The 20,538-nt window shown below is 34.7% G+C and overlaps 1 protein-coding gene across 7 annotated transcripts in view; it reads left to right on the forward strand.

The window, feature by feature from the left end:
- Positions 1-20,538, forward strand: part of CNTN5 (contactin 5) — a 605,150-nt gene that overhangs the window by 370,751 nt on the left and 213,861 nt on the right. For 6 of the 7 annotated variants that reach the window (XM_064645131.1, XM_064645132.1, XM_064645133.1 and 3 more), the window contains 3 exons: positions 7,662-7,880; positions 13,642-13,765; positions 19,095-19,270. In XM_064645131.1, coding sequence (XP_064501201.1) covers positions 7,662-7,880; positions 13,642-13,765; positions 19,095-19,270 — 519 coding nt within the window. The remainder of the gene's footprint in view (positions 1-7,661; positions 7,881-13,641; positions 13,766-19,094; positions 19,271-20,538) is intronic. The other variant, XM_064645137.1, reaches the window with a different exon arrangement.

The following is a 20,538-nucleotide window of genomic DNA, read 5'->3' on the forward strand; positions in this document are numbered from 1 at the left end:
ATTTTAAAGGAAAATAAAATATATTTATGTTATATTTATTTTAAAAATAAAATATATTTATTTAAAGGAAAATAAAATAATTTTTTTCCATATCTATCTATAACACTCTCTGTTCTTAAATTTGGTGCCTTTTATGATCAGGTCTCTAAGAAAAAGACAAATTCTATAAAGAGAGAAACTATTGCAGATTGTCAAATTAAAATATTGTGTACAAAAATATTGTGTTCTTTGAACAGTGGACTATTGAAAAGTTCTACAGAACAATTTTTGGATTAAAGGTTTATTTATGTTTGCCAAAGACCTGGCAAAAATATTTTCTTTTTTCCCAAGGAAAGACCATCTTGCACAGACAAATTTTCTCCCTTTCCCATGATATCACGTCTGAAATGAGAAAGGTTGATTAAGACCATCAGCACATTTTTCTTGTGAACTTCCAGCTTCTAAATCATCCCCCACAGTTTCTTTGGAAAACAAATCTCTTGATCTTCACTCCTCCACAAAAGAACCAAAAATTTTGAGCACGAAAGACTCAAAAGAAGCTTGACTAATTTATGATGAGAGAACTAGAGAAAAGGAGGGTCTGGATGAACCTTATTCCTTTTTATAACTACATGAAAGGAGGTTGTAGCAAGATAGAAGTCGGCCTCTTCTCTCAGGCAACTAGTGACAGGACAGGAGAACATAGCCTCAAGCTGCACCAGGGGAGGTTCAGGTTGAACATCAAGAAGAATTTCTGGTGGTTTAACATTGGAACAGGCTGCCCAGGGAGGTGGTGGAATCACTGTCCCTGGAGATGTTCTAGAAATGACTGGATGTGGCACTGAATACTATGGTCTTTTTGACAAGGTGGTGGTTGCTCAAAGGTTGCACTTAATGATCTTGGAGATCTTTTCCAACCTTTATGAATCTATGATTCTCTAACTATGACAATGGAGATCTGAATAAGCTGAAATGTTGACATCTTAGCTATTCATATTACTTTCCTTTAAATTCTGCGGCAAAAAGTAGCTATTTTTGGAGCCTGTCCATCATATCTCATGCCATATTCTTCTTCCTTTCCACTAACTGTTAAGTGAACCCAGCCTCACTATCTCTCATCCAGATTCCAGACATTTAAAATGAGATTCCCATTGAAGGTTTCCATCTTGTGGTTTCGTTTGGTTTGGTTTTGATGATTGCCTGTATATGTTGTTGTGTTGTCTGTTGTTTTGAGTAATAATTGGGATATAATAGCATCTTTAGAATAACATCTCAGACACATGAACTAAACCACCACAGTGGGAAATGTACAAAGAAGGGCCAGATACACTAATCAATTCCTGAGAAATCTGCTGGCTTCCACTTTTTTCATTGTTTTTTTTTCTGGATTTGGAGGAGTTTTTTGTGTGTGTTTGAGTGGTTGGTTTTTGGTTTTGTTTTATTTGGGGGGGTGTATTTGTTTTGTTTTGTTTTGTTTTGGGGAGGTTATTGCAGTTAATATAATTTCATCAGAAAAACATAATCTATTTATATTTTGCAGCATTTTATTAGTTCTCGTAGGAGATGTCCTGGATGGACACCTTATCAACACAGCTTCCTGCTGTTCTTGCATCTTTCTCTCAGGTTATTGCCAAGTTATATGTCATCAAGCAGTTTAAAAGGAAATCAATGCACATGTAGAGAACAAGGCAGAAAGCATATTCTGTTTAAAAACTTGAGGAGCAACATTGATACAATCCAGTTTACAGAATGAATGCGTGTATTTTCATAAGCTTAGAAGAGTGAAAACTTCCACTGAAACAATGTAATTAAAAGTTACAATGAAAAAAATGGGTTAGCATTCTTAGTGACATTTGATTAAACATGCTAGCTCAAAAATACACAAATGAAGGTCACATTTGCAAGTATTATAAGACTGACTACATTTTAATTAAACAGTTGAGAAATGTCAATGAGTTAGTAACTGACCAAAAGTCACTTAAAGAAAAAAAAGGAATGAAGAAAACAAAACATCACCCCAAGAGTCAGAATCCTTTACTCTCCACAGAGTTAAAGCACTACAAAGACAGCTTTCAAAGAAGTTCTGGGGATGGATTCAGAGACTTTGTCTTGTCACATTTCTGTGCTTAAAGAAATAATGTATTTTTGGTCAAATTACCACGTACTATTGCTTAAGCTATGTTGATCTGTGTTGTGCCTTTTAAAACAAAACTGACTGATGAAATATAGCAAGGATACAATTTTTGGTTTATATTTTTACCCTTGGACTGTATATAAGGAACCTGTAGAAGCATTTGCTGTCCTGTGGGAACAGGTCCCCCTGCCCTCAGAGTTGGCTTTGTTCTCCCATAGCACACATGAAATGAAGTCAAATTTAACACAGGTATTACAAATTACAGGAGTAAACTTCTTTCACATTATTTTGAAATTCACAATTTTTTCTTAAAAACAACCCCCCCTCAGTAATCAGTAGAAGACAGTTTCTCATTTACCTGTGGCACTCTTTTTTCTTGTTGTCTTGAATCTGACCAATCTGGCTGAAGACCAATCTGAATCCAGCATGTGCTGGAAATAATAAAAAGTGCATGAATAATTTAATGAGGTGATTGAGATTCATTAAAAAAAATTACCAAAACTATTTCATATCATAGTTTGCTGTTGGAAATCCATAGAGAAAATACGCACTTGGAATAAAAAAAAATATCGTCTATCTTAAAAGTGTCATACCACTGTTAAAATTACTATAAATCTGATAGTTCTTGTTCAAAGAACTATGAAGACTAATCCAAGCCACTGATTTTATTGTGTCTGGTTTCTAGTTGCTTAATATCTTTACCATTTGGGTCTATATATTTCTTATCTGTGTCTTCTTGCAGCTGAAGGAACCTTTGGATGTTTCATCCCAGATACTTAATTTATTTCTTGGAATGAGGTTAGGGGAAATATAATTTCATTGTGAAGCTCAAGTGCAGCAGCATTTTGAGAACCACTCATAGATCTTTGATGAAATTTCTCAAGAATTTTGAGAGTAGACTGGTAAAGCTAAAAAACACATTAGAGAGTAATATCTACCCTCTAGCAGTTTAACTATGTATTTAAATAATGGAAAATATAAATTTATTCTCCCAAATCTCAGAAGTCTAATCCAAACCAAATTAAAGGAATAATTTTACTGTAAATAGTGCTCCAATAAAAATATATTTTAATTAAGCCACTGTAACTAGGCAGTTCAGAAGTCTAAATCTCTGAAGGCAATTGCTTGGATTAGGAAGTAGGTTTTGTTTTCAGGTAAGTGTGATTTCTGCTGTAGTTGTCAGTAATGATCACAGGCTACACACTTTCAGTAAACAAAACAAAAAATATTTGCTTATGTATAATTTATTAACCATTTCCAGTTATGTTTTACAAGAGAAACTTTACTCAGACACAGCATCCCCACAAGCATGACAGAGTAACTGGAGTCAGGGTGAAATTTCAGTTGACCACTAATCCCAGCCAAACAAAGCAATTGTACCATGAAAGGTCAGAAACCATAATATTATACTATCATTACTATAGGACCTTTTCACCACATAGAGTGACTTTTCTATCTTTTCTTTCTCTTTCTTCCCATGGCACTTTGCATTCATGCTATCTGAGATATTGTTGATTCCTTTGTTCTTTCAAACCCTGGGATTTCCACTGCAGAAGTAGTGTTCCCTATTCAGCTAGATAACAAAGACTTTAATTTTTTTTTTTCTTTTAAGTGGGAGAAGAACTACAGTTTTCTTAACTTGATGAGGCAGCACACAACAAGTTCACTTCACCAAGCTGCCTACACAAACTATTTCATCAAAAAAGAAGTTGTCAAAACTATTTCAGGGTTGTTGAATCCTATTTACTGGAGTAGCTCATTGTGTTACATATACAAAAAAACAGGAGAGTCATAGCCTAAAAATGAAAAATGTTACTTTAACAAAAACTGCACTTTGATTCAAACTTCTACAGAAAGGGAGGCTACATGCCACTGGCGATTTTAGTATGACTTCTATTTACTTTTGTGTAGCAAAGTAATATGTTGGCAAAACAGACAGTCTGGAGCGAGTCTATTGTATTTTCTGTTTTTTCCAGTCACATTTCCTGCTTATCCCTCCATGTTTGTCCTTCACCTCATATTTCTGTTCCTAGAATCTGTTCCTGGCACTCACCCTAATGACATAAAGATCCCAGACTAACTAGAACAAGAGTATTTGTTAGCTCAGAAATTAATAGGAGCTCTTATATGCCTCATTTTGCAAGTTGGCATGTCCTTCCAATTAAAAAGAGTAAAATGATAAAGTATTTCATAGCAGAATTTTGAAGGGATTAAAGGTTATTTTGCTCTCCCACATATGTATAGTGTGCAATTTGACCTGGTGGTAAATTAATTAAGTGTAATGGAGGATACAATTTTTGATGTATTTGTTTATAACTTCATATATGTGTACTACTTTTTGAGTTTCTTGCATACCTGGACAGCAGAAAGGAAGGTTCTTTATGTGTTTAATTGTCTCAATTTGTTTGCTTGGTGATACATCTGGCAGAACCTGGTAGAATGATGCAAGGTCATCTGAGGAACAAAAGGAAAAATTACAATATAGTATGTTTATGTAGAAATAGGCAGAGTTCTGTGCTTGTTCCACCCCCTTTCCAAGCTGACAGTGTGGGACAATAGGAAAACAGAAGCTATATTAAATGGTCTACAAATCAGGATTATTAGTATTCAATTTCTTACGGCTGATCTCCATTTATTTGTGAAAGAAACAGTATACTACTCAGACTAACATGCACAGGGATCTTTTCTATCTACTCAGTCAAGGAAGACTGTTTCATAACTTTTCCAAAGAAATTACATGGGAATAACTATTTGAATCTTCTCAAGGTAGAATAGCTGATATACTCAGAAAGATTATCTGAGGAACTATCTTGTACTATCAACAAATGGACTACATAGTTTAAAAGGTCTTCAGACACTAGAGTTTTACTACTGATATACATAGGACATTTAGTACATTTAACAGCCCAATAGTACCTTATTTATTAGTATTTATCATTTGCTGAAAAAGTACTGATGTAAAGTTTTCCAAATCCATGTCCTTTGCCATAGAGTAAATAAAATAATGCTATAATACCATACTGAAAAAAGATAAGTGTCTCTATCTGCAGAAAGTTCCCAAGAAAAAGTACATTCATTATATATGTTATTGCAATCATGCTTCCATTTAAAATCTCATTCAGATTTGTTATACTGTGCTGCAAAGTACATGCCAAAGGCAGGTCTGCATTTTTTTTTTATTATAAATTAAAATTCTATCCAGTGTGTATTTCTTCTATGTTTGTGTGCACTCTGAAGGAATGTCTTCCTAACAGTGAACACCAGTGTTCTCTTTTTTTTTTCCCCATCTGTAGAAATGGATCCTTTAGAACACAATATGTATCAATGTTAGAATCAATTTACTTCTCTGTTAAAATATACCCAGGGATAGTTCTGTGACACCATACTTTTTAGTTTAACATTTTTGTTTTGTTTCCTTGTCCACCTCATGTAGATTAGAGATCATTTGCTCACTGTGAGTTATAGGCAGAAAGTGTATTAAAAAGGCAGAGATGTGGTGTCTTTTCAAAACAAGAGTCTTTTGCACAATACCTTGCATTCTTGTTACCAGCTAAAACCCGGCCACATCCCAGCTTCATGTGAGCAAAACGGGACCGGGTCCCAGTCTGTCTGTTTCCAGATTTCCTGCAGCATTTCCATGGGGTGTATCAAAGGATACGAGCTGTGAGGATCTGAGGAGCTTCACAGCGCCCAACTAATTATCTCTCCTGCCACCAGGACTGCTATGTTCACCACCAAGTATTGCCATCCTCTTATGCAGGCCAAGTTAGAAAAAGCCATATCCCTTTCCTGTGTCCATATTCGCCAGGGAATGTCTTCCTTCTCTGCTCACAAGGAAAATGTCCATTTTGCATTAGGCATTTAATGTGATAATTTTAACCAAGAACATTTCTATTGCAGCTCATTTTTCTGAAATTCTATTTGGAAGGAGGATATGATTTGAAGCTGGCTCCCTGCCAAGTCTCCAAACCTCACCATAAAAACTCCCCCCACACCTCCTGAACCAAGGAAAAAGAAAAAAAACAAGAGAACCGAAACGAGAGACAGCTAAAGCAATATATATAAATATATCTACACTTATATTACAGTTATATATAATTGAAATATATATAAAATTTCAAAAGGGAAAAAGGAAAGGGGAGGGGGAAGGGAAAAAAGGACAAACCAAAAATAAAATATACATGATCAATAGCCCAAGATCTAGCAACTAAAAGAATTAGCAAAAGAATATCTTACTATTCTCCTTGGGACAACATAAAGTAAATTAGCATTTGTTGAGAACAAAATAAGTAAAAAATATAAAAATTGCTTCAAGTAACCTCAATGACCATGAGAGACTGACGTCAATGAAATCAGAATTAAAAAAAAAAATAGTAGTTATTTTAATGGGGATGGATTTTAATATATTTTTTTTAAAGTTTCTTCACTATTTTCCTGGAATTCAAAAGATTTACTTTACTTTTCCCTATGGAAAAATTGTATTTACTGAGAACTAAAATACATTGATATTACAAAATGTTGAAGAGATGTCTTAAAGACAGTCAAAGATACTGTTTGTGAAATCATATTTATATTCCAATGATACTTTTTCAAGAGGACCATACTATATTTTAATTTATCAGAGCGATATTTTATTTTCCTTCTCTTTGTGGGCCAAGAAAAACAGCATGATGCACATTATAAGATTATTTGTGAGACCAGGATGAAATATAAATTTAAGGAGAGTTCTCCTTGCTTGTGTCTTTCCTATTTGATTGTCAAAACTTAAATTCAAAATTTGAATGTGATATGGCTTCATCAAATATTTTTTATATTTTTGATATTTTTTATATTCATCAAATATTCATCAAATGTTTTTTTCACCTCTTTAAGACTGCTGAATTTTCAGGACAACTGATTTCAGTAGGCTGTAATACTTGGCATTACACAGGGATCAAAATCTTGGGCACTATTCTTTATTTGTAAGCACTGAAAATTTAAGTACAGGCTGAAAAGGCAAAAAAGGGGAGTTACAGAGACAGAAGAGGAGGTTAGTTTAGCATTTCTATGTTTTTGGGAGGGATATTTGTGCATATATGGACTTCTAGTTTGCTTAGCTAACCCACTTGATTTGCAGAGTAGTGTTGAATTGAGGAGCATATTTAGCTTTAGTCAGTGTTTTTGCATTGCACATAAAAAGTAATGAAAGGCTGTGAAGGAAAGATGGTGGCTTGGAATACACTTTTCTACTATGTAATAGAAATATAGGATCATAGCAATAGAACTAAAATAATTGAAAACTAGAGTTTCTATAAGTACAAAATTTAATAACCATCTGCTTTTAATATTGTGATGAAACTGCAGGGGAATTTTCTGATTTGGAACTCTATGCTGCTAACCAGTAGAAGCTGAGTCCGTCATCAAGTCTGGGATGTTTCTGTCACTCCTAGTACACATAAATTTTTTTTACTTTTCTACTGAGTAACTAAATATTCTTCTGAAAAGATTTTGTCTTATTTCAGTGTTCACTTCTTCTTGTTTTTTTTGGTTTTGATTCTTTTTTTCTCAGAATATTCAGAAGCTGTTCCTGGTCTCCCCACTTCATATGCTGCTATCCTAAGAATCAAATCTGGTAGTTCATCTTTAGCCTCATTTAATTCAAAGAATAGACCACGATTAAGCAGTCCTTCTTTAGGAAGTGTATCTTCACCAGGCTGGAGAGGAGCCGCTCAACATTATCATTCCCCAACAAACCTCTATCACTTTTCAGACACCTTCAAACATGATGGTAAGTCTTATTTACCACTATGAAACTTCAAAACATTTTTCAAAAGCAACACATTTTTATCAGCTTAATTCAGTATTTCTCAGATGCGATTTTGAATTTTATTAAATATCGCAAAGTGGAAATGAACTTCTTTACTTTAGGTTCTTCAGATTAGCCTTAGTCACCAGTTAAAACATTCTTTCTTAAAAATTTCTGTGCAGAAGAGTTTTATACAAGTGTTGCTACCTGAAAATAGCAAACTAGTGTTTTGAAATTCCATTATAGCACAATTTCTTCTAGTAATAAAATCTCAGTCACTTTATATATACATATATCTGTCCTCTTTGGAATTTTTATAATTTAATCATGAATGATAGTAATGTAAATTAAACATGAAGAATAAATCTTATAAAACTACTTTTTCTCTAAATTATCTACTCTGTGTAGTCAACTGTCATGCATGCACATGTGCATGCGTGCATAGAGAGACGTACTGGTGTGATAAGGTGTCATTTACCTTTACGTGAAATAATTCATTGTAACAATTTTCTCATGTCTGGTTACATTTTAAAAAGCCACATTTCTGATACCATTTCTTTAGTGATAATATTTATCTGAGTTACAGTCAAAAGAAGGTGGAAAGACAGAAAGAAACAGAGGGAAGGAGAGGGAGGGAGGAAGGGAGGAAGGAAGAGGATAGAGGGTGTATAAACACATTAGTCTAAGGAGGTAACAGAAAAGAATTGTGAGTAATAACTCGCAGTTCAACGACATTCACACAGTACCATGAGTGTGATAACAGGTTACTGCTCCTCTCAGTAAAATCTTATATTTCTCACTGGAAAGTACCTTGCATGAATTGAAAGTTAATAGTATACGCGTGTGGTTTGGTGTAGAAAAATGGCTTATATACAAGCATAAATGTGTTTCCTAAATTAAGGTTGACCTAGAAAAGAAACAATTTGGATCATGTAAGCAGATAAATTCTGTTTGATAACATTTCTAGAATTGAGGCATGTTTCTACGTTTTTTCTTTCTCTGTGGTATTCTTTTAAGCAGTGACTAGATTGACCACTCACCAGACACTGATAACTGCTCACAGACAATATGATATGGGCAGGTTAAAATCAAAGTCCAGTATTAGAACCAGAGTGTATTATCCTGATCTTCTACAGCATGAATGTCTAGAGACTGAAGGAGAAAGCAAAAAATACAGACTATATGAATAATATAGTACGAGCTAGAACCAGAAATCCTTGGCACCTCCAGTAAGCATGGTTAAGTCTTACCTCAGGTATGATCATCCTACCACAGGTGCGACCTATGATATATGTCAGCAATCATGACTCTTCTCACAATGTAGAGGCCACATTCCAACTCTGCAGTTGAGCCTCTTCAATTTTTCAGAAGGAAATGAAAAACTACTGGCCAGAGACAAAATTATAAAAAAGCCATGCCTCATAAGCCCCAATGAATAGAGTACTTGACTCAGAAGAAAGGAACCTATTTCTGCTGCAGGCTGCATAAAATAGTCTTAGAAGAGTTATTCCACCACTTACAGGTCTTGGTATATCTATCTGTGCAGACAGTTGTAAAAATATGAGTCCTCTGAGTAATGTTTTAAAAGCCCTTGACTATGTGAAGCAGCTGTGTGGCACAGGCATAGATATGAAACAGAATTTAGGAAAGACCAGCATACTTCAGATGTGGCAGAAGACCAGGTAGGATAATTTGCATCATCTAAGAGGACAAGAACACATCTGCTATGGTAGCCGAATGCAACTTATTTTCTAGACCTCTTTCAGCTCTTTTAATACCTTTATGTCTGAATTAATATCTTTGGTATTTAAAGACCAGAAATAAATCACTACCTCAATCATCTGGCATTACACTTATTTATACTAGTTTGTTTGTTGATTTTGATTTGGTCTCAAGGTGGGTTTGTTGTTTTTTTTCTTTTAAGTTTTTACAGCTCTTGAAGGAAAGATATTGTAGTTATTGTCCTACAACTGCTATGTGATGATAAAGTTAAGTGGTCATGTTTGCCAGCCAGGGTCTCCTAAATGAGGAAATGCTACAGAATCCTATGCTAATGTATTATAATGAAAGACCACTGCTTCAAGTGAGAGGACATTTTTAGGAGGGGAGGAAACATATGTTATTACAATAGAGAATTTGCATTATTCAAACATCTAATATATGGTATAAATTCAGAAGTCAAGTTTGCCATAGAAACCCCTCCAAAATTCTTTTATTAGCTGCTTAATTATACAGGTTCTCAAGTGACTTCTCAATTGATTTCCCAGTGGACATACTCAGACACCTGTCATGGCTTCTAATAAAGGTTATTTTATAATGACTTTATGCTGTTTCGTTTGCACTCTTGATTCAACATGTGTTTCCTGATATCTTAAATTAAAAGACCTATGCATTGGCTCACTGCTGAATTTAAACTATCTGGGATTATTTGGCGTAAACATGCTGTTAAGGTAATGCAGTCCTTCTCTTTAAACTATGAATCAATGTGTAAAGTCATGACTAAAAAGTGTGAATAAAATGTATGAATTATTCATTAAATAGTCTTGAAGAAGCACAAAACTGCAAACTCTTACATTTTCCTGCTGTTCGAAAACTTTTGGAATTGCTGGAATTGAACTTAACCTTGAACAAGGACTCTTTTTTTTCCTTTCATCTCTGGTTTGATATATTTTAGAAGAAAATAAAAAACAGAGTTTGTGTCACAACTGTGTTTGAATCAATGTACCCCAAATATGTAAGATCGGAATCTAATTTTTGTTGAATGAAAATTCCTGATTCCCTACTATCTGCCAGATTCAGCATTTACCAGTCTGAATAAAAGACACAAACTACAAAATGTGGCATGAAGTTTAGATATTGTAAACTAAGTTTAAAAGAGATTTACTTGTTTCAGACCACAGAACAGAGAAAGCATTTCAAACAACAGAAAAACATGTGTTTTCTTGCTTAATACACAAATAAAAATGTTTCAGAAAAGATTAATCTGAAAATACGAGCAGTGTAAACTTAATTATTCATGTACTGTACACTACTGCAGCATGCAGCATACTGGAATCAATGTGCATACCGTGAGGCATGTATATCTTCCTGAACTTACTTCAAAGGTCTTTAGGTCAATAGCTTTGTTAAAGCTGCAAAAATCTCTGTCTGAGTGGCTGAAAGAGGGGACAAGAGTGTGCCATGGTCAGCTCCTGTCTTTGTGTGAGCTGTCTTACAGTACAACATCTTATGGGTATTTGTGAAACTGGCAGGCAGGACTCATTCATTATTATGTTGCTTTTGCATCTCCAAATAATCTCTGTCAGTATTCCACACTCCATTTGAAATGCAGATAAGCAGCTAACTACATCTTTTATAAACATGACTTGCATGTACTGAACTTTCTCTGTTACCTTTGCCTTCACTGCAGGCAGAAGTAAAATCTGATTTAGTTCACACAGCACAGGTGTCCATTTGGCCACCATCATTACGAACACAAGCTTCCATCTAAAGAGTTTAGAGTTTATTTTTCTAAAAGAAAAGTGGAATGCAGTATTTCAGTACCACTGTTGCAAAACATACAGGTAGAAATAACACCTGTACTGCTAGTAACACCAGCACCTTTTCCTTTTCTTTTCAGCAGTCCTAGACCGTGACATTATATTTTAGCTACAGAGTTTCTCCTAGGGAGAAGATAAAATCATTAATCTTCATTAATATACTCCCTGTCCATATGTCTACTAATCTGCATGAGTTACAGTTAAATTTAACCCATGATTTAGATTTGTTATCATTAATTAATTCTTGGTTTTGCTAAACTCTAGCTTGATGTAAGTTCTGATTATTTACACCTACATCCATTAGTATTTTCTTTTGTGCAATGTAAGAAGCAGGTGAGCAAATTACAACAAACAATCCATACAATTTTTTTGTATTCACATTCTCCTGGCTTAAAATAAGTTTTGTCAGCTGAATCCATTGCCCATGTGGCATCTTCAGCTGCACTGCTCAAAATTTAATACCGGAGTTATTTTAACTTCAATAATGTAAGTACATATAAGTACATATAAGAAATCACTTGTTGTGGTTGTTTTGATTTTTTAAAATAATATAGAAATTTTTTCCAGAAAATATATTTCTGCTAATAAACCCAAGTGAAGTAATGTACCTACACAGTAATGTACATATGCAGAACAGCAACCCACACTTCTTTACACCGTCCTACAAATAGGGTTAATAAACTGGAAAATTATGGAAAACAGAAACTACTAGTTGCTGCTGGTTTTCTTTGCTGACCTAACAAATTGACAGACTAATTATTTGAATCTATTTCAGTAGAAGCATGCACACCTGAAAATAAAAGTGTTTTCAAAATCTACATTTGAATAGTAGTGTAAAAGGACAACAACTAAGTGTGTAATGTGTGTCATCACTAAAAAGAAAGGTTGAATAGCATAATGGGGTTTTATGTGGTCTTTTCTGTATGATGAGACAATTGAGAAATCCCAAATGTAAGAATTTAAAGATGGAAATTTGCATCTCAAAACCAGCATACTATGACCAATGCCTCCCATGTTTCTCATCGTTTTTCAGATCCCATGAGTTTCTTCTCTGTAGCAAGATTCATATCCCCTTTTCCTGTCCACGCAGTGTTTCTGAAACTGTTAGCTGAACGCAAAAAGTTGCAGTTCCCAAAACTCTGAAACCATAACATGTGGCTGAAGTTGTGTGGAGTTGGTATAACATTGCAGTAAATAATTTTTGTAAGTCAAAAACCCCAAGCTTTCAGGTGTATCTTTTTTACTTGAGACTGGTTGGAAAAATATAGCAGGATGTTATAAATTGTTTCATGTGTCATGCTGTCCTCAGTATGAAGTCGAGGACATCCATGACATGAACATACGAAATGATAAAAATGACAGAGATAACCTTGTTCCCTTATGTTTCATTGCAAGTAGTAGGAAAATGTAACTTTTTCTCCACACTCAAATCACTAGGATAGTGCTCTAAATATGAAGATCACTGTGGGATTAAATCCAAGAGTCTGGAGTAAGTCTAAAATTATTAAAATTCCACAGACTTCTGGTGCACAGTGAGAATTTTAGTTATTCACAACTATGTGATCAGGAATGCTCTGCTTGCGACCTTTTACTTTTCTGAAGGTTTATACTTCTCACTTCACAATCAGAATGAATTGGAATCATAGATGTATTCTATGGGTCTATCCAGCTTTTCTAGCTCAGAAATGTAAATTCTTATCAAGATTTAAGTACGTGCCAAAATTAGGGAAGACAGTGGAGGAAAATGAAATGTCAGATTAAGTTATATATTATTTAATAATAGCCACCAGTTGCTGACATTAATTTTCCAAGTGATTTTTCTTAGCACCTCCTTGACATAAAGGGGAAAAGTGTGTATTACTTTTCTGTGAGATAAGCTACTGCAAGCAGCAGGAAAATTTTTGTTTACCTTGCTCTCTATAAGCAGAGTTAAGTCCTCTAAATTCTCCTGAACTTCTCACGAGACTGCAGGCCTGATGAGAAAGCCATTCTAAGGCATAATAAACACTTAAACCATACTATGTGTTTTATTTTTCACTTAGTAATATTTTTTTATTTTAAAAATTGCTTTTTAATACAACATCTGAAGTAATGGAATATGAACCTCTTGAAAGCAAACATAATTTTGGATACTTTAATTTCACATGTATACATTTATATTTTTTCAGATTTCCTAAACTGTAGCATTTCTTTTTTCTTAACAGAAAGTGTTGATTATGGGCCAGTGTTTGTACAAGAGCCAGACGATATGATTTTTCCAACTGATTCTGAGGAAAAGAAAGTATCTCTCAATTGTCAAGCTCGTGGAAACCCTACTCCCACATACAGGTATCTGGTTTAGAAATTTTTTTTTTAGTTTTCAGAATATTAGCCATTGTAATCCTGCTGTGAGAATCAGTGTACTTTGGAGAGCAACAGAACAGAAACAGCTCCCTGACAGTGGTTTTCCTGATTGAATGGTTTTTTTCTGATCCTGAATAAGCAAGAAGCCTAAGTGGTAGCGATTAAAAACAAAGCAATACACAAAGTTTCAAATTATGTGCTCTCTGCATCATATTTATCCATGTGGAGGGACTCCTTTTGTACACTTTATTGACTTGTATCTGTAACAACTGACAAGATCAAAATCTTTAATTGTTTGTTGTTTTTTTTTTTTCCTGAACATCTATAAAGCTACAAAATACTATCTCATTTTAAAGGGAAAGCAGCAAAGAACAGGTAGATTAAATCACATGATTATGCATGCAAGATACTAAGACTGAGACAAATTTGGTGTCTTTTCACTCACAAGTCTGCAATTTTATTCCTTTGCAACCATTGTCTGTTGCTTATTTTTCCTTACAGACCTCTATCCCACACTTATCTACTAGAAAGACCTGTCATGACATGCCTGTGAGCCTAAGAGTTCAGTTTAATAATGGTGCCCCACTTACAGGTGGGAACAGTATGTTGCAAATCACCTTATCCATTTACTATATCTGATTCTGTTCATATTTTATGCAAAGTACAAGTGATTTGAGAAGGCTGGGGGAATATATAGTTGGTTATTTTTTTCCATATACTCTTTTCTCATAGATTCATTCTTCAATTACAAAGGGAATAAAGTTACTCTTATTGTTGTGTTTTATCATAGGTGGCAACCACCAATTCTGCATTTTATCTTTTACCTTTTACATTTATTTGACTTGTGGATTCTTCAGAATTCTGGATGAATTCTCCTTAGAGTTATTCGAATCACAGCACTTTTATTTCTATAATTGGAAGAGATTCAAAAGCAGTACCATCCTTGAATATCCCCACCAAAACAGCACTCAGTCTGTCTCTTTGCAACAGATGTGACTCATTAAATGGATCTGATGTATGACACAATCTCCCCAAACAGCACAGTCATGACTAAAACACATAACATGGGATTGGGAATGAGTGGCCAGAAATTCTTCAAATTGGAATAGCATGAACTTCTCACTATGCGATATAAAAGCTTTGTCACATTCTTCTTTGTTGACATTCCTTGTGTATTTTTTATTACATACTGGTGATTTGTGGATTAAAAAAAAAAAAGGATATTAATTCTGCACACTGTAAACCAGTATCACTCCATTAACATATCACTCCATTAACACAGCATGTGACCATGGGGAAAAGGCACAAATTCCTCCCCCCTCCAAGAGAGAGGAATCCTTTGTTCATGTCTCCCAGACAACCTCATTATTCTTGTAGAAATTTTATCTTTGGAGAACCTATGTAATCAATATCTTTTCTTTCTTCATCCAACCATTTTTTGCATTTTCCTAGTGGAATGCAATCAACAGATACAAAACTTTGTCATATTTTAAAGAGTGGCTACAAAGGGAATAGGGGTCCTCTCTTCACAAAGAGACACATGGAGAAGACAAGGGGCAACAAGATTTCGTACAAGAGAGGTTTCATCTCAGTATAAGAAATAATTTTTTTTACTGTAAGAACAGTCATTCATTGGAACAACCTCCTCAGGGACATGGCAGAGTCCCAGTTGCTGCAGGTTTCCAAGATGCAAATGAACAAAGTGCTTGATAATCATATCTAGGCTCCATTTTCTGTGAAAGACTGGATCAAATGATCTTTCAAGATCTTTACAACTAGGGCTGTTTTATGATTTTGTTATATTAATTTCTTCAGTTCTTCGGAGATTAATTGGTGCCAGCAGCCTCATAAACAAATTTTCCTGACTGCTGTTCCTGCAAGGAGAGCTTTGACCTGAAAGGTCTAATTCAAACAGCACAGTTTAACTTCTCCCTCTGTTGCTGCCACTTGTCTGTACCGCATTTGCTATGTACACTACTGTTCAATGGAAGAGAAAAGAGATATGAATTATTCTGTGGGGAATATACTATTCTCCAGGAGAGATGCACTGGGAATTTAGCCTCAAAAGATCTGTAGATAGGCAAAGGTTTGTGTATGTCACTGGCCAACCTTTGGCATATGAAATAGTGAGAAGAAGGGATATCTACATATCACCAAAGACCCTGTACAGCTACACGGGACAATAGAAATCTTTATTTACCTGGGCTGTGAGGCCTACGCCTCTAAGAATTACTTTCAGCCAAAAGCAAAGCACAGTATAAATTTATTTATTTGAAGTCATATTAAAAGAACATTCAAAACACTCATAAAATTCAATATTAAGTAATTTCTGCCTTTTTTTAATCAATTTCTTTAGTCTGTATAATTTGTGACACAGTGCTCATAGCCTATTTACAAATTTTTTATTTTTCTAGGATGTTACTTCATTTTAACAGAATGGAGAATGCTCACATCATTTCAGATGTTGTTCTTCCTTGCAAAGAGCTTTGTTTCCCCTTGTCTAAGATCTACCCTGAAATAATCATTCTTAATTTTTTTATTTTCAGCCATTAACATATCTAGATGCATTGGTTTAGGGAATGCATCTAACTCCTAACTCCTAGAGAAAAACTGATTGTGTTTGCGTAGCATTTCTGCAAGTCATACTTTAGCATCACAAGTCAGGACCTGTACAATGAAAACATAACCGAGATCCCTTTGATGAGGAATACAGACATTGACAAATTTCCTGTGGGATCTCACAGGTCAACAGTGTTACTGTTACAGGCAAGTGTAGAATTTATTGAGATGCCACTTCACTACAGCACTTTCACTGCTTGTGGAACACTATTTTGAAACTAAGACATTTTTATGTCCTATTTTACTTAGGACACATATAAGCTGGGTAGTAATTTTTTTGTCAGTATCATTTTCTGATAGAAAAGGCAGCTGAAGAAGTTTTTTTAAAAAGTTTTTATCTGCTTAAGCCAAATTAGAATATTTTGAAATGTTATCTGTCACTTTTCTTAAAGGAAAAATGTAGCTGATTTTTCCTAATAACCCATGACCTTGGAAGTGTTATGTTTTGGTTTCTGTCCTTTCAGATTAGTCAGGGTAACCAGAAGAAAATGTCACACAATTCAATGCTGCTTTTCCTCTAATGTGCTTGGATTATATGAGGGGACTACAATTATTTGGAATACACCCCAAGATAAATAGGCAGAGAGCGATCAAGATCCAAATTTTTGGGATAGCATTCAAAACACATATTTTTGCATTGAATTTAACTGAAAAGGAGATTAAGCAAAGAAAACTAATTAAAGCAAACTGAGTTTTGTGACAATTCCCATTTGTAAATGCCAAAACATGTATTTTTTGCTTTTTCTCTATCTAAATTTCCCATCATTTCAAGTTCAATTATATTTTTATTTTTATTTCGCACATACGTACAAGAATATATGTATAAAAAGTTAGCTTTCTTTATGATTTCATTCAAAATATTAAGTAATTAATAAATTCTTGAAGATTTGAAATTCCTTTTTAGCTCTTCATTGTATGAATTTGTTTAAAAATGTAGTGAATCCTACCAATATTTCCCTAATATCCTTTAAAACCTAAAGAAATTGTTGATAGTTTTTAATTTCTTGCAATAAATGAAGCAGAAGTCCTCTGCAGTCAAAAGTCCAGTCATGAAAAGACAGTACAAATAGCAGTTTCACAGTTCATCTTAATTCTGACAATTCTGACCTTTGGATTAAGCAATATTCAGAGCTACTTCAGCTGAATTCTGCTGTCTGTACCTCATTCACCACAAATGTTAACAAAATAGGGTGAATTGATAATCATTTTGCTTCATTAAAGTTACCTCTGGAGTCTAAATGTTGCCAAGTTCTTCCAGTCTTCAGAAGTTCCCAGAAATTTCCTGAGGCAATTTTGAAGTTGCAGAATCACTGCGAATTAGTAATGAAGGAAATATCTGTGCATTATAATAACAGTACCATACCTGCTTACACTCTTTATCTCTTCTTTACAGTCTTCTAACAATTTCATGTTCTATACAGTTTGACACAAAAGAAAATCTAAAAGTCTTCATATGTGAGTGTTATTATTTAACTGAGATATTGCATACACACACATGAGGTTATTCCAGCCTGCTGGAGTCTATTAATTTAGCACACAAGATTTTTACTCTTGCAGCCAATAGACTGTTGTAGGGTTTGTTTTTTCAGTCTTTCAAGACGAATGAGAGAGGTCAGACTTTTTGCAGACAATGTCTGGAACAGGGGAGAAACCCAACTCGTAAACCCATTTGCACAACGAAAATTATGAGAGTCTTAGGTTACTTCTGAAGCCTCAGAAACACAAGTGTTTATTCTGGAATTATTCAAAGTTTTGGTTCGGTTGTGATACTTTCTAATATGTTTCCTACAGCCTGGCTTTTTCCATCTTACCTTTACTCCCATTCTTGTCTTTACTACTCAGGCTTCTTATTTCACTCCCAAACATCTCCAAACTTAGCATTCCCTCTGCAGATTCCATATTTGATCTTAGTTGCCATTTATCTAGCATCTGCCAGGAATTTTCCTTGGCCATCCACCAGCTAATTCCAGTCTCTTCTGTTCCTGTCTTCTCTGAATTTTGTGTATATTGATCCAGCTGATATTATTTTGTCTTTGTCCATTGCCAAAAACCCTTTTTTTTGGTAACAGTCTATGTACATCAGTCTACCTCCCTGCTCTTCACAGGCCTTGCTTTACAGCCTTCTGTATTTATTTGAGGTTTCTCTGTTTCTTGGGCCCAGAAGATTAAATGCTGAAAGAATGGGAAAAAAAGTTTCCCTGCTTTCATGCAGTGCAGACTCAGCTCTGTTAACTGTTAAACTCAACTGGGCCTAGGGCTTTATTGATAGAGTATAAATTAAAACTTTGATTATAGTAGGCACAGTCAACCTCCTATTTTAGACATAAAGAATGCATCTGCTGTTCAGTGTTCAAGTCTGAACCCTTTGTGGACATTAGTTTTTTTGGGGAGGAAAAAACCAGGAAAAAAAGAAGACATTATTTTCATTTAGCATAGACAAAAAAAAAAAAGAATATCTTTTAAAAGTTGAAGATCTGGTTTTGCTTGTGTTTTTTTCAGGAAAACTTAGTTTTTATCAGACACATGTTGTGGAATGTCTCCATCCAAAGTTTTGCTGGAGTATTGGTTTCCTGCACACTGTATCTTTGAGTAGCTGTCCCTATTATAACTGGGACTGTCAGATTGTGTAGACTAAGCTTGATACCTTCATTTCACTATAGAATGCTCAAGTAGCTTTTTTTTTCTTTTTCTTAAGATGGCTTCGAAATGGAACTGAAATCGACATTGAAAGTGATTATCGCTTCAGTTTAATAGAAGGAAGTTTGATCATCAACAACCCCAGTGAAATGAAGGATTCTGGACAGTATCAGTGTTTAACTACCAACACGTTTGGCAGTATTCTAAGCAGAGAGGCTGTTCTTCAGTTTGCATGTGAGTAACATTTTTTATAACATTGATAAATCAGATCTTTACATTACTCGATAAAGTTCTAAGTTGTAATTTGAATACATTATGCAAGTTACACTGTCCACTGACTTTGGCCTAGGATCTCAAAATTAGAAACAAAATGCTTAGTGGAAAACAGTGGTTTTCTGGGGAGTTACTTTCATAAATGAATCAACTATCAGGGAAAGTAACTCTAATCCATCTCAAATGGTGTACTTTAATGATGTACTTGAATACTCTGCAGTGATATACTTCACTCATTGCTAGTTTCCTGAAACATCTATCATTTTGCCACACTATCTGAGCAGGAAAGAAAGAACTGTAAACTTAGGAATAGAATGGAATAAAGTGCCTATATATCTTTTGGATAGTCTGCATCTCTAACTATGTGTGTGAGCACAGTTTTTTATGTATACATATATAAAAATATATATGATTTATGTCCATGTTTATGCATACATATCACATATACTGGCACAGAGTATGCAACTAAGAGGAATTTTTGTAGTTGTTAATGGAAACTGAAAATGTCTTAGCTTTTGAAATCATTCACTACAATATACTTCTCAGAAGCTATTAAAAATTCATGATCCCAAGTAAATGCTATGGTCTATCTATAGCATGCTCTTTTTCAAACATACTATCAGGAAAAATAGGGCCAGATTTTCCCTCCAACCCTAATTTCCCTTCAGCACTTTACAGGAAGAAAACCAACATAATTTCAGTGGTTTACCTGGATAAATCCTACCATGATTTATGGTAGGGATGCAAAAACAACTCCACTCCAATTTCTTAGATCCTGCTGAAAATAAGACATTACCATGAGACATGTGGCAGATCTTCATATAGCCACAGCTGGAAAGCAGTGGGTTTAAGGATAGGTTGCCTACCTGCGTGTCTACTAACACATCTGGTGGTGTCAAGAACTCAGCAGATCTAGTGTGAGGTCTGAGATTCTCCCTTAATTTACACCTCCATTAGAGTCAGACCTCTTAAATCTGTTGCTGTAGTCTTATCTGCTGCAGATCCTGTCAAGGTATTTGGAGATCATGGCACTATTCACCTACTTCTGAGCTGGGAGGAATAATCACGTTTGCCAAAGTTTCCTCATGCCAGGGCAGCATGCTTAAAACTCTTAAGCACCACAACTGTGGTATCATCACAGTATTACTGGACCTCAGTTTAAAATGTAGCTTCTGAGAAAATTCTGCTGTATTTTATCTTTTAGAAAAGAAATCTATCATTAAACAAAC

The sequence above is a fragment of the Pseudopipra pipra genome, chromosome 2 (genome assembly GCF_036250125.1).
Source record: "Pseudopipra pipra isolate bDixPip1 chromosome 2, bDixPip1.hap1, whole genome shotgun sequence".
In the NCBI taxonomy this organism is placed as follows: Eukaryota; Metazoa; Chordata; class Aves; order Passeriformes; family Pipridae; genus Pseudopipra; species Pseudopipra pipra.